This window comes from Loxodonta africana, chromosome 22 (assembly GCF_030014295.1).
Source record: "Loxodonta africana isolate mLoxAfr1 chromosome 22, mLoxAfr1.hap2, whole genome shotgun sequence".
Lineage (NCBI taxonomy): Eukaryota > Metazoa > Chordata > Mammalia > Proboscidea > Elephantidae > Loxodonta > Loxodonta africana.
Window position 1 is genome coordinate 27,416,031 of NC_087363.1, and position 14,655 is coordinate 27,430,685.

General features: G+C 43.1%; 1 protein-coding gene across 7 annotated transcripts in view; it reads right to left on the reverse strand.

Moving 5' to 3' along the window:
* The window catches only part of LARS2 (leucyl-tRNA synthetase 2, mitochondrial), a 205,461-nt gene that overhangs the window by 88,680 nt on the left and 102,126 nt on the right, over positions 1-14,655 (reverse strand). For all 7 annotated transcript variants that reach the window (XR_010319012.1, XR_010319011.1, XR_002785685.2 and 4 more), the window contains 2 exons: positions 6,537-6,644; positions 4,259-4,418 (listed from right to left, as the gene is read on the reverse strand). Coding sequence is in view for 1 of the 7 variants with exons in the window: in XM_003409701.3 (XP_003409749.1) it covers positions 4,259-4,418; positions 6,537-6,644 (268 nt within the window). In the remaining 6 variants the exon portion in view is untranslated. The remainder of the gene's footprint in view (positions 1-4,258; positions 4,419-6,536; positions 6,645-14,655) is intronic.

Here is a 14,655-nt window from a genome sequence, read left to right on the forward strand (position 1 = left end):
GGGAAGAACCTCGCTTTTGCTCTCTGAAAAGAGTCTGTGTCAAATTACAACGTGCTGAGCAAGAAAGAACACATTTAGTCAATAACATCAGCAACCCCATCAGCTAAGCCAGAAAATCAGAGACTTGTTCCAGGATCCTTGCGGCCCTCACCCCCTTCCAAATACTTCTCAGAGCTGCTCCTTCCTCTCCATCTGGATTACCTCGGCTATGCGGTCTTCACTGACTCTTACCTTAACTAACAGGCAACATCATAGCCGGCCTGCCTGCTTCCGCTCTGCCACTGGAGTGTCCCCCTGTCCACACATCATTCTCCTCCTCAGAGCCCTGAGGCCTCCCCTACCCACAAGGCCCTCCAGGACCATCTTGCCCGAAATCCTCGTCACTTGCTCTGTTGAGAAAGCTAAACAAACAGGTGAGCTGTGGACCTGGGACCAGGACCTTGTCATCTCATGCCAAATCAAAAGCCAATATAAAGAAATCAACTTAGCAACTGTAGGAATTCAGGTTTGAAAATTTAACCTCCTGTAAGTAATAGATTCAGTCACAACTGTGTGCTGCCATGACTCTCAGAGGTCACTGCTTTAACACTAAAAACCCACCGCCATCAAGTCAATTCTGACGTACAGCTACCTACAAGACAGAGTAGAACTGCCCCATAGGGTTTCCAAGGCTGTAAATCTCTACAAAAACAGACTGCCACATCTTTCTTCTTTGGAGTAGCTGGCGGGTTTGAACCACTGACCTTTCAGTTACCAGCTGAGCACTGTAACCACCGTGCCACCAGGGTTTCTCCCATTGTAACACCAGTCACCCTCAAAACCTGACATTTCAAGGAAAGAACGAACCACTTGCCTCAGATGAGCCAGTCAGCAACGGTAAATGATAGCAGTGATACAACATTTGGGTTTAAAATGTAAACCCCAAACACCAGAGGAGTGCACCCACACTTCTGCTGTAATTTTAATTCACTTTTGGAAGAACTGCATTTTACTCAATGTACCACACTGGCCTGATGCTAACATAATGCCACATGTCACAATCCAGGGACTTAATGTGCAAATTAATCTAGAGACTTTGAATAAACTGACACGTACAAAAAGAATATTTCACTCTGAAAATTAAAATTGGAAAATTTAGAGCCCAGTGTAACGTGCCCGTTGGAATTATTTCCAAGATTGTTCAAAAGAGGGGAGAAAGCCAGTCAGTGTCAAAATGAAATGCCCAGGCCAAGTCAGGTGGGCCAACACCAAAGTGGTCATGGCACCATTGCTCTTTGCATATGCTAAAATAATCTCTCAACTTCTTACATATAAAAATGGATTAAAATTTTCATTGCGGTAAAACGGAATACCATTTTTAACCATTTTTAAGTGTACATTTCAGAGGCATTAATGACATTCACAATGTCATGCAACCATCACCATTATCTTTTTCCTCACCCCAAACAGAAACTCTACCTACTGAGCAGTAGCTCCCATTTCCCCTCCCCCAGGGCCTGGGAACCTCTAATCCATTTTCTGTTTCTATGCATTTGCTTATTCTAAATATTTCACATATGTGGAATCATACAATATTTTCCTTTTGTGCCTGGATTCTTTCACTCAGCATAATGTTTACAAGGTTCATCCATGTTGTTGCATGTATCAGAACTTCTCTTGGTGGCTGAACAGTATTCCATGATATGTATACAAGGCACATTTTGTTTATCCATTCATCTGTTGATGGACACTTGGGTTGTTTCCAGCTTTTGGCAATCGTGAATAATGCTGCAATGAACACTGGTACACAAACATCTGTTTGAGTCCCTACTGTCAATTCTTTTGGGTAAATATCTAGGAGTAGAATTGCCGGATCATATGATAAATCTATTTTTAACTTTTTGAGGAACCCATTTGAAAATGTTTTGCATTTATATACTACCTTTCATCACAGGAACACTACCATTTATAACTTATTAGCTCATTAATCCCCTACTAATATGACCTCATTTTAATTTGTGTCCCCAAAGTAACAATAAGAAGAAAAAATCTAAGGACTAGGTGTTTATATTTTTCAGCTTTTCAATTTTAGATAATATCCAACCATTATGGCCCTGAAGGAATCTCAAATTGCTCATGAGAGTAAAAACTATGAGTTTTCCTTCTAAACTAAACAGCTGAAAAGAATCCAATTTTTCCTTTGAGTAAGTAGAAAATAAAACTGAGTGAGATAGCTATATTGGACTTTGTAAGCACATACTGAACTCAAAAGGGACTTTTCTCTATTTCAAGACATACCAAAAAAAGAGACGAAACCAAGTGATATCTGCCCCTGGAGTGAATCAGGTCTGCATCTGGCTCTGTCACCACCCCCCGGAAGGCAGGACCCCATGTGGCTCATCTATACATCTCCCGCAATGCTGAGCACGAAGCAGGCTCTTAGGAAGTACGCACTGATTTGAAGGCTGGCTCCACTGCTGTCAGTAAACAGAAGTCATGAGAGAGTTAAGAGGGGGACACTGTGTCTCTCTCCAGCCTGACATCAAGAAGTGTTTCATTCTGGTTGTTTCAAGAATGGCAATTTTTTTTTTTTTAATTGTGGTAAATATATATGTAACAAAACACTTGCCATTTCAACATTCTCACCTGTACAATTCAGTGACATTAATCACATTTATCATTTTTTTTAAAAAAACTTTGCATCACCATCCAAAACATTTTTGGTAGTAAATTAATACTTATTACTCTGAACCAAAAACCAAACCCACTGCTGTCCAGTCGATTCCGACTCATAGCGACCCTCTAGGACAGAGTAGAACTAACCACAGAGTTTCCAAGGAGCGCCTGGAGGATTCAAACTGCTGACCCTTTGGTTAGCAGCCATAGGGCTTAACCACTACGCCATCAGGGTTTGCACTTATTACTCTAACCAAAACCAAAAACCTAGACCTCGATAATTCGGACTATGTGTTTTGGGTTGAAGTTTACAGTCTATGAAAAGTGAACAGGGATGAGATTTTTGTAGAAATAAAATGTCCAGAGACAAATTTCTAACTGATAGTGGACTTCTTTTCACTTGCCCAGGATCCACATCCCCTTCCTCTTTAAGAGTTTCCAAGTTTGTTATGGAGAGCTGCCCCTCTTGCACTGGCTACAGTCTTGGTGGGTCTATCAGGGAAGGTATCTGGCCTTCTCTTGGCTAAGAAAAAGGGCAGGGGCCCCAGTTTCACCAATCAGACACCTTCCCCTGGAGCAGAAATCTCAAACCAAGTGCTCCAATCACTGAGGCGAGGTTGGAGCAGATCCACTCTGACAGTGGCCCTCAGGAGGGTGTGTGTTAGCTCCTGCTGCTGAAACCCCCAGGCTGCCCAGTCCTATGCCTCTCTGAGACTAGTTCTTCAGCCATTCCTCTGAGTCAGTGAGCTTCCCCACAGCCTTCCAATAGGTTCCCTTTCTCCTTTGGGTTAGCCAGAGGTAGACTTTGTTACTTGCGACCACAGAATTCTGGCAAATACATAAATACTCCCCAAATCTTCAATGATTAGTAACATCGCCAAGGTGCAAACGGTTAAGTGCTTGGCTAATAACTAAAAGGTTGGCGGTTCCAACCCACCCAGTGGCTCGATCAGAGAAAGACCTGGTAATCTGCATTTGTAAAGAATACAGCCAAGAAAACTCTACCGGGTGGTTCGGTGGTTCTCCGCTGCAACATGGGGTCACTAGAAGTCGAAATTGACTTGATAGCACGTAACAACAACAAAAAAATAATTCCAGGTCAGTTGTGTCCGTTCACAAAGCAGATTACTTAAAGACCTATATCAAGTAGGACTTTGTTCGTCTGCTCATATTATGATATGAATACTCAGAAATAATAAAATCAAGTTGTTGGAAAAGCTTCCTCTAACGCTCACTGGCTTCCCAATAGTCCCTATGGGTGTAGTTTTATTTGATGATGGAATTATAAATTAAGAAGATTCTATTCCTATCAGAAAAGAGTTTTAAATCCAGGTTATATTTAAAGAGCTGAGCTTTCAGTCAGAGGCTCAAGCTGCAGACAAACTAGTAACTAAGAATAGAACCAGAGGCAAGGAATTCAATGTTTTTAGAGCTCCTTTTTAATCTTCATGTTTTAAATTAAAAAAAATAAATAAATAAAATAAGGCTAAGGAGAAGAACAAATCACATAGGATGCTATATGCGAAAGGACCGTGACCTTTGTGAGGCACTCTCAAATGTAAGGCAGTAGGCCTCCTACCTTCGCCTTAACGTGCCAACTCACCTGTGCTAGGGACAAGGGCTTTCCGGAAGGCTTCCTTCAGAGAGCTGTGCCCATATAAGAGTCTGTGGCTGGGAGAGATGGCCACGTGGGAAGTGCCATAAATGGCCTCGGGGGTGGCTGTGTAGGCCGTCAGCTTTTCTGCTGTGACTTGCCCATCAACCTGGGAGGAGGAAAGTGGAGTCACTTCCTTTCTTACTGCTTCCTCTGGGACATGTTGCTCCCCAGCCACATCCCCCTCCCTTTCCTCCTCATTCCCAAACAGTGGGGATAACTTTTGACTACTGGCTCTGGGGTGTCAGGGACTGAGACGGTGCCTGGCAGGGGCAGAGATGGGCAGGAGAGAAAACACAATTGCCATCTCTCTTAGGAGCCCTCCCCTCCCCAATGCCCACCACCAGGTGTGCTTGGCAGTCCCAGGTTGAAGGCAATGAGAGCCTGTTTAGAAAGATGACTGTCTAGTTTTCCTGTCTCCTTAGTTCATAAATCAAAAATACTCCTCAAAATTATATTGTTTCTGCCCTGAGAAAGGAGCTATGCTCCCTCAAAGATTTAGGACTATACTAAAACATAGAGACACCTACTTTTTTCTAACCAGAAATACAGTGGTTGAGGCTATTTTCATTTTAAAGAGAGAACAAAAGGATAGCAGCCTGAGCTGAGCTCATGACTGAGTGTGCCTCGGGCTGGTTAAAATGCCTTTCAAGAAGAGGCATACGTGAGGCATCAACTGAGTGCCAGCTGTGTGCCTGACAGAGAAAACACAGAAAGGGAAGGCAATTCTTCCTTCATGCATTCGTTTGACCACATACATAGTGTGCAAATGATGTAAAGACCCTCAGGGCCAGGCTTGGGGCCACAGACACAAAGCCACATGGCTCTGCCCTGCAGGACTGAGAATGTACCCTTCCCTGAAACAGCATGCTGCCACATCTCATTGTCAGGTGGGTCTAGGGACGGAAGTGAAAACATTTGCATAATAAGATGTTGGGTTGGGGAGAGTGGAGAAGACATTCCATGTACAACAGCCAAGTGGCTCAGAGACTCACATCCTTCACCTGGTGAGGAAGCAAAGACCTCTGACATGGGGATGAAACCCAGGCTAAGGAACAGGCCCCAAAGGATATGGCCCTGCCAAGTGTGAACAAAAGTCAGGGCTGCACGGAATTTCAGAACTCTTACCACCCTCTCAGAACAGCGTCAAGAGGAAAAGCTCAGTTCAGGATTTGCTTTTCAAAGGTTTTGACAGAACACACTCCCTTACAGTGGGCTTCCCATGTGCAGCTGGAGTAAGCTGGATCACCTTTGTGACGAGCTGGCACAGGGAATTCTGAGCTCAGTGACAAGCAGCAGCTGCTCAGTAGACAGCAGGTACACTAAAGAGCACTTAGGTTATAGGTGGGAAAGAGTCTAGAAAAGCAGGTTGACTTCTCTCTAGGATGCTGCTTCCTTCTAACAGTTTTGGCTGGGACTAACATGATGGCAGGGTTTGAACTCCTTAAAACACCTAGTTAAGAAACAGTAATAGAAAAACCCTCTAGTCAGTACAGGCAAAGACAAGAGTTTCAGGGGCACCTTCCAGAGTAGGTGGGCCTTGAGTAGTGACCTTTCAGCAGTGTTTTATAGCAGGTCACTTCCTGTGAACCCTGGGTAACCACACAATCATTAATAGCTGTAAGTCTGTCTAGTTTTGAAATTATGTCTCAGTTAGCCTATGCTCCCTTAGCTTTTCACCTGTTTTGTGACATGGGCTCCTTCGGGAATACAATGAGCACTATGGGCCCACTCCTCAGGAAAATGCCCACACAAACATTTTGCACATAATTTCAGAGAATTCATGGACATCCCCAGAAGCCCACAGACTATATATCTGCACTGTCCAACAGGGTGGCCAGTAGCAAGATGTAGCTATGGAACACTTAAAATGTGGCTAGTGGTATGTTTTAAGTGTAAAATACACAGCAGATCTCAAGGCTTTGTATTAAAACAAGAATCTAAAGGATGTCCTTAATAATTTTCTATATTGATCACATCTTGAAAGGATAATACTTTGGAAATATCGGGTTAAGTAAAACGTTATTAAAATAATTTCACCAGTTTCCTTGAACTCTTCAAAAAATTTGGCTACTAGAAAATTTTAAATTATATATGTGCCTCACAATATCTTTCTATTGGACAGTGCTATTGTAGAGTTACAAATTGCTGGTCTAGTCAGTGAGTCCCAAAAGTGTAAAAAGAGATTTCTGAGCATTAGCTGCTGGAGACGCTAGTACTTGATCACCTTTAATGTGAAGTCCAGATGGCAGCCTACACAGTCCCCGATCCAGTGGGCCTGCATGCCTTTTATTCCATACCATTCTGGAAGGTCTGCCAAGGAGTCTTGCATGGCCTGTGGGAATGAGAGAACAGAGAGATAGAAGCACAGAGCATATTTAGAAGACATTAAGTAAATGATTTGGGGCTTGCTAACGTAGGAAGGAGCCCTGGAGTTAACCGAGTTAAGAGCTAATCAAAAGGTAGGCAGTTCAAACCCACCAACCACTCCTTGGAAACCTTATGGGGAAGTTCTACTCTGTCCTATAGGGTTGCTGTGATTCAGAACCAACTCAATGGCACCTAACAACAACAAGGCAGGAAAGGGAACAGTGGTGGTTTAGTGGTAGAATTCTCGCCTTCCACGTAGGAGACCTGGTTTCAGTTCCCAGCCAACACACCTCAAGTGCAGCCACCACACATTAGTGGCAGCTTATGTGTTGTTATGATGCTGAACAAGTTTCAGCAAAACTTCCAGGCTAAGATGAACTAGGACGAAAAGCCTGATGATCTACTTCTGAAAATCAGTCAGTGAAAGCCTTGTGGCTCACGAGGGTCGGATTCCCAACCAACCATGGGGATGGCGCAGAACCAGGCAACATTTCTTCCACTGTGCACGGGGTCACCACGAGTCGGGGGCTAACCTGATAGCAGCTAACAACAACAGCAACGAGGTAAGACAAGTGGAGGCAATGAAGGAGGTTCAGGACTTAGCCTTCTTCTCATTCACTTGCCAAGTTTAAGGAGTCCAGTTAAGGTTAAAAACAGATGTACTCACCATGACTCAATTCAGAGACAGGTTTGACCAATTTCTCTCTCCTGAATGAGCCAAGAAAATTAGCAGGAAAAGATCATCACTAACATCCCGGGTGAATGTGTTTAGCACATTCTTCCCCATACTCTGGGAACTAAACAAAAGAAGTTCAAGCTTATGAATTTTAAAACTCTAAGAGAAGCCATTTGTGGATGTTCTAAAACTCGACTACATCATGCATAGAACGTTATAAATTACATCTTTGCATGTGAAAAATAAAAGCTGGCATGGGGAAATCATCACATTAACTTGTGTAAACATTTGCTGTTAGAAACACTTTTATTTTCATCGTCATTTGTCTATTCTTAAGCATAAATTCCTACTTTAGGGGGGCCTCTCTATAAATTACTCTCTGTGGCCTCAAGCACATGTCGGCCCTTACCATCTGAGGATGAGACACAGACCTTCCATAGATGGATTTAAAAGCAAACCACATATTTGCAATGTGAAGATCTCAATTTTAAATACCTAACTGTATCATGATGAATACCAGGAACATATGATGCTTTGTTTGTCTAAAAACAAAACAAAACAAAACAAAACCCATTGCCGTAGAGTCGATTCCAACTCATAGCAACCCTATATGACAGGGCAGAACTGCCCTATAGAGTTTCCAAGGAGTGCCTGGTAGAATAGAACTGTCAATCTTTTAGCTAGCAGCCGTAGCACTTAACCACTACACTACCAGAGTTTCCCTGTTTGTCTAGTGCTTTGTAACTCATAAAGTGCTTTTACACACATCTTCTTCTCTACCCACTCTAGTAAGATGCTCATTTTCAGATGAATGAGCTTATGCTGAGAGGGGTTATGGGGCCCAGGCAAGGTTGCAGGACCAGATGAGCTGGGACTAGACTCTGGATTTACCAACGGCGTTCTTTCTGCGACAGTACAGAGATTCTTTCCCTATCATGTGACCTGTGGAGCAATAAACAACACAGAGCATTTTCTACACCTGTCAGTCTATCCACCCACCCACCCATCCATCCATCTCATCTATGTGGGGGAGTCAGGAAGCTTCAATATCCAAAAATTTTTTCAAAGGCAGAAATTGTGGCTAATGGACACCACCAAGCTGACAAGCAATCTAGTCAGTCATTTATTTATTCCACCAGAATGCATTAAGCACCCACCCCTCCATACCAAGCCCTCAGCTAGGCACCTATGTATATAGGGGGGAGGGAGGTGGGGGGGATGGTGAGTGCCACGGTTTCCGACATGAAGTTCAAATAATGCACAAATGAAGTTTGCTGCTGTTAGTGGGGTCAACACCACCAACCAAAATTCATAGCCCAGTGCTGTTACCATGACAGGAGATGAAGACAGAGGTGGGCCTCAAAAACAAAAATGGGTGGGAAGGTAGAAAGGAAAAGAAGCAGAGTGAAAAACAGGGAGATAAAAAACAGCTGGGCGGGCAGATCACAGAGTAGGAGAAGGAAAGATGCAGTGGGTGGGTGGGTGAGTAAAGAAAAGCTCCAGATAGGAAAAGGAAGGAAAAAGAGGGGAAATTGAAAGCAGAACTAAGGCAGACAGGTGAGAACGGAGGGAATGGAAAGCAAGGAAGGAGTCAAGTCCATCATGTGTGGTGCCCAGAAGCTAAAGAGCAATATCTGACCACTGTAGGGTGCAATGAACAGCTGCTGAAATGGAAAACACCGGGCTTACTGTCCGATCAATAACTGTGGACCTTGCCACCACATGGCTGTCAATCTTGAGTGACAAGCAAAGGAAAGAGGGAACAGAGCTACCCTAAAATTAAAATAGAAATCAGGCATGTGCATGCCAACTAGAAAAAGGAGAACAGTGGAAAGCCTTGGTGACGAGTTCAAGTTGTCCTCTGAATATAACATAACATCAAGGCTCCATAAAGGTAGTTCACTTTCTGTTCTGTTACCAACTAACCAGGATCCCTGGGTGGCACAAATGTTTAAGCACTCAACTACTAGCCAAAAGGTTGGTGGCTCGAACCCACCCAGAGGCACCTTGGAAGACAGGCCTGGCGATCTGCTTCCAAAAGGTCACAGACTTGAAAACCCAATGGAGCAGTTCTACTCTGCACACATGGGCTCGCCATGAGTCAGAACTGATTTGACGGCCACCAGCAACAACAACCACGATGAACTCGCTGGATGTGACACATTCGGCACAATCCTCAACACAAGGACTCAACTACCCAGCTTGTGCTTTATTTACAGTGTCAATTTCAATGAAATGATCCTAGGGTTCTTCTGTTTCTGGATTATACTCATTAAAGATGGAAATGCATTTTCTGAGAAAATACAATCCACTAGAGGCCACTGGTATTTTACAATCTACCTGGTCATTTGGAAGGAGCCCTGGTGGCACAGTGGTTAAGAGCTCAGCTGCTAACCATAAAGGTCGGCCGTTCAAATCCACCAGCTGTTCCTTGGAAATCATGTGGAGCAGTTCTACTCTGTCCTATAGGGTCGCTATGAGCTGGAATCAACTCGACAGCACACAACAACAGAGGCCATTGGTATTTTACAATTTACCTGGACATTTGGAAAGGGAGATCAGTGAAAACCAAATGCATGATAACGAAGATTCAGAAAAATTTAAGGTAAGTTTTGATCTGTGCTTAAAATATTTTATGACATTGACGAAACTATATTACGTATGCTTGCCAAATCTCCCAGGGTTTTAAGTAAAATAAGGAGAAGATCAATACTAATGCTAATACCATAAATATATTCCAACTTCTCCATAGGAAATATAACACATTTTCTGGTTACAAAGAGAGCTGTCCAAAGAACCATTACGCCTTTGTATTTGCCTGTGTGAAAAATGACTGTTGAGAAGGGGATGGGGAGTGGGGGAGAGAAGTCTTCCTTCAGTTTCCTGATTACTCCTATGCTTCAACTGAAGTGGTTGCCTGCAGTTTCTCAAAAACACCAAGCCTGCCTCAGGGCCTTGGTGAGTGCTATGTCCTTGCCCTGACCCACCGTTTCCTCACCTTCTATATGGTGGTTCCTGAGTCTTGGCCCAAATGTCACCACCTGAGAGAAGCCTGACCTGACCACTCAGTCTAAACCAGGTCTCCCTATTACTCTTTCACTCGTGGGTTTCTCCATGCTCTTATCCACATTTGTAATTGTTCATGTCTCCTTTGGTTTGGTTGTTTACTTGTTGACTGACTGGCTGCTCCTCTGGGTCGTAAGCTCTGAGAGGGCAAAAACCATGCTCAGGTTTGTCTACCACTATATACTGAGAAAGCCCTGGTGGCACAATGATTAAGAGCTCAGCTGCTAATCAAAATGTCGGCAGTTCAAATCCACCAGCTGCTCCTTGGAAACTCTATGGGGTGGTTCTACTCTGTACAACACGGTCGCTATGAGTAGGAATGGACTTGACAGCAACGGGGGTATTCTAAGCACCATCCAGAATTCCTGATACACAATAGGCACTTAACAAATATCTTTGAATAAAAAAAAAAAAAAAAAAGAATAAATGAGAAATGAACCTCCTGCCAAGGTAAAAAAAAAATGTAGAGACAAACCCTTTCCCCTCCTTGTTTCCCCTGCTGAGAGAGCAAACCTACACTTAACAATGTGAAAAGCCAAGGGTCTGGTTTCAATAGACCTTCCCAGTGGCCATACTGGTGACAGTGAGCAGAAGGCCTCACCCTCTGGAGCAGTAAAGCCAGGGGAAGCCTGGCTCTTTGGAGGAGACTTTGGTGGCCTTTCAGCTTCACTGGTGCCCCTTTCTTTCCTTCCCGCACGGATCTCAAGAGGCCTCAACCCCATGACTTTAAGTGTGCAAACCTTCTACTTTAAGAGAAAGTCATGAAAGACCAAAACGAAATCAAAAACAAAAAACCAGCTGATGCCAGATGTCTTAGTTTCTTAGTGCTGCTATAACAGAAATACAAGTGGATGGCTTTAAAAGAACATTTATTTTCTCACTGTTCAGGAGGCTACCCAAACCAAACCAAACCCAGTGCCGTCGAGTCAATTCTGACTCATAGCGACCCTGCAGGACAGAGTAGAACTGCCCTATAGAGTTTCCAAGGAGCACCTGGCGGCTTTGAACTGCTAGAAGTCCCAATACGTTTAGGACACGCCGTAAACTGATATAGCCTCATTAACATAACGCAGAAAACTCTATTTCCAAATGGGACTGTACCCACAGGTATAGGGGTCAGGATGCCAACACGTATTTTGGGGGCACACAATTCAATCCATAACACCAGACTTAATTTTAAATGTGACCTTCAGGAGTGTTTGGAAACCCTGGTGGCATGGTGGTTAAGTGCTACGGCTGCTAACTAAAAGGTCGGCAGTTGAAATCCACCAGGCACTCCTTGGAAACTATGGGGCAGTTCTACTCTGTCCTATAGGGTTGCTATGAGTCAGAATTGACTCAGTGGCAGTGGGTTTGGTGTTTTTTTAGGAGTGTTTAGAAACCACTCATAATGATAGCCTTAAACCAAAAAATCTGTTGTCATTGAGTCGATTCTGACTCATAGCGACCCTATGGGACAGAGTAGAACTGCCCCATAGAGTTTCCAGGGAGCACCTGGTGGATTGAACTGCTGACCTTTCGGTTAGCAGCCGTAGCTCTTAACCACTGTGGCAGCAGGGTTTCCGATGATAGCCTTAAGGCAGTATAAAATCTTAACACATCAACGAAAACTTATATTCCACATGCAGTTTAAATCCATCTAGTTGGACACTAATTCTTTAGAAACTTACTGCATATAGAAAGGGGTGCGTGTGAACACTCAGCTAACTGGAACATTAGTTGATTGAAAGCCTGTTCCCTAACTCTTCCAGATAAACAAAAGTTCTCCACATTTTCCCTTCCTGGCTGACATAAATGGAACGTGAACTTGCAGAGCTTTATATTCACAAAGTGATTGAAGAACTGCCCGAAGACAAGTATCAGCAGGCATGAAGGAGTTTCTGTTACCGACAGCACAGACTTGCAAAGCTGAATAACTAATTTTAGTACAACCCAGAGGTTAATGGGAATTCTGGAATGCAGTCTTTGTAATATTGTCCTAAAGATGCATATGAGATAAAAATGAATCAGTTGGTTGAAACGGCCACATATAGTTCATCTAAAATAAGGCTTTCCAAGAAGTTCTTTCCAAGAAATCAGCTGCTTTAGAAAATTAGAAAATGACATGTAATATCTCAATTATAAGTAGATCACGCACCAAAGTTTCCATGTATCTGTCAACTTCAGTCATAAAATGGTCACTGAGCTCCTACATCGAAGACATTGTGTTTGATGTTATAAAAGGTGCCAGGGACCCAGAGCACACAGGAACATGTTGAACTGTGCCATGGGCATTCAATCAGCAAAGCCCAGGAAACCCAGCAGTCAAACAGACCCAGCTTTTCAACAGGCAAATTCTAAGAAAAAGAAAGGGTTTGGTTTTTTGGTTTGCTTTGATATCATTATAACAAAAGCAGACAATCCTGACTATATTTATTAAGTACAAAAAGCCAAAACCAAACCCACTGCTGTTGACTCGCTTCGGACTCATAGCAACCCTATAGGATAGGACAGAATTGCCCCAAAGGGTTTCCAAGGTCGTAAAATCTTGACAGAAGCCGATTGCCACATCTTTCTCCTGTGGAGTGGCTGGTGGGTTCAAACCACTGACCTTCCAGCTAGCAGCTCAGCGCTAAATATACATTATTGTAACAATTAATAAATATTAATCAACTACTAATCCTTTTTCTGATAAAATTATGCTTTCTCTGCTTTTCAGCTTTTAGAGTAATTTAACCTGTTGCTGTTGAGATGATTCCGACTCACAGAGACCCTACAGGACAGAACAGAACGGCCCCATAGGGGTTCCAAGGAGTGGCTGGTAGATTACCGACCTTCTGGTTCGCAGCCATAGCTCTTAACCACTGTGCCAGCAGGGCTTCTTAGAGTAATTTTGGGAGTCTTAAATGCCAACAAGTCCTCAACTAGTACATTATGAACTCTGAAAATCACCCATGGCTTTTCCTTTCCAATGACTAATGGGATTCCATGTAGCTTCCAAGTAAATCCACACGTGGTCTCATTGGCTCTGATGTCTTTCCAAACTAAAACCCCCATTATATGACTTGAAGATTAGCTTCATCTCCCTCTCTGTCCTTCCATGTCACAGACAATTCTGAGCTGACTAGGTCAATTCTGACAGCACTATACATCCCCCTCCACTCCCAGCATTGCTGAGCTGCTAGTGAATAGGCCCTCTCACTACGTGTTCTCTTCCAGATTGAACTGTCAAGATTGTAAGACTTCTTATAGAGGTGCTTTGCTTAAAATACTCAGGTCTTGAAGAGGACAAAAGATTCAAATAGAACGAAATGTGAATGTTTTGATATGCTAATTCTGGAAAAGTACTTGCTTAAAACCTATCCAAATCTATGAATATTTTTAAAAAGCAAAAGAAATTTTAAAAGTAAACCAAATGAAATCAACATCTTGATAACTCAGCAAGCCCTTTTTCAGTTCCAGATTTACAATAAACGTATTACTCATGGCTGTGTTTTGATAAACAGGGCTGTACAGAGCACCCTGACTGCCAGCTAACAACCTCTCCTTTCCTATGCTGGCCCCGACCAAGTTTCCACCAGAACAACAAGAGCAGTGTGGTGAGTGTTTATACAGGTAGTGCTCGACTTACGACGTACAACAAACCGTACTTACGACTGTCAGAGTATCTGGAACATTGCATCTTCCTGGGAAGAAGTTACAGGAAAATGCATGCAAGGGATATAGAAAACATGGCTGAGTTATGTGAACATGCTCCACGCATTTGATCAGGATAATATGACGGAAGAGATCACTGGAAAAATCGTCCATATGGCATGAACACTGAATTTAAAACTCGATATTGCTGATGTGGAATGGCTCATAGATCATGAAGAAGGGGGACTGACAGATCAGGACTTAACGGATTTTAAAGAGGAAAGAAATGCTAAAGAAGAAAGAAATAATGAGGAAGAGGAAGGAGAGAAGTCAAAAATGTTTGCAGTGAAAGGATTAGCTGGAGTTTTTTCTAAATGAAATCAGGGGCTTCAGTTGCTTGAAAACATGTGCCCAAACGCTGGTCGTTTTCCTAGAGCTGATAGCAGATTTGGGAAGCAGTGAGATGTTACTGCAAAATATATGAAGCAAAAAAGAAAAGGACCATCCAGACAACTCTCACTAATTTTCAGACTAGAAACTCTATCCCCATTTCCAGGGATAATCCAGATGGTCCAGAACCTTCCACAAGTACAGTTATTACACAACTGACAAAATGCCA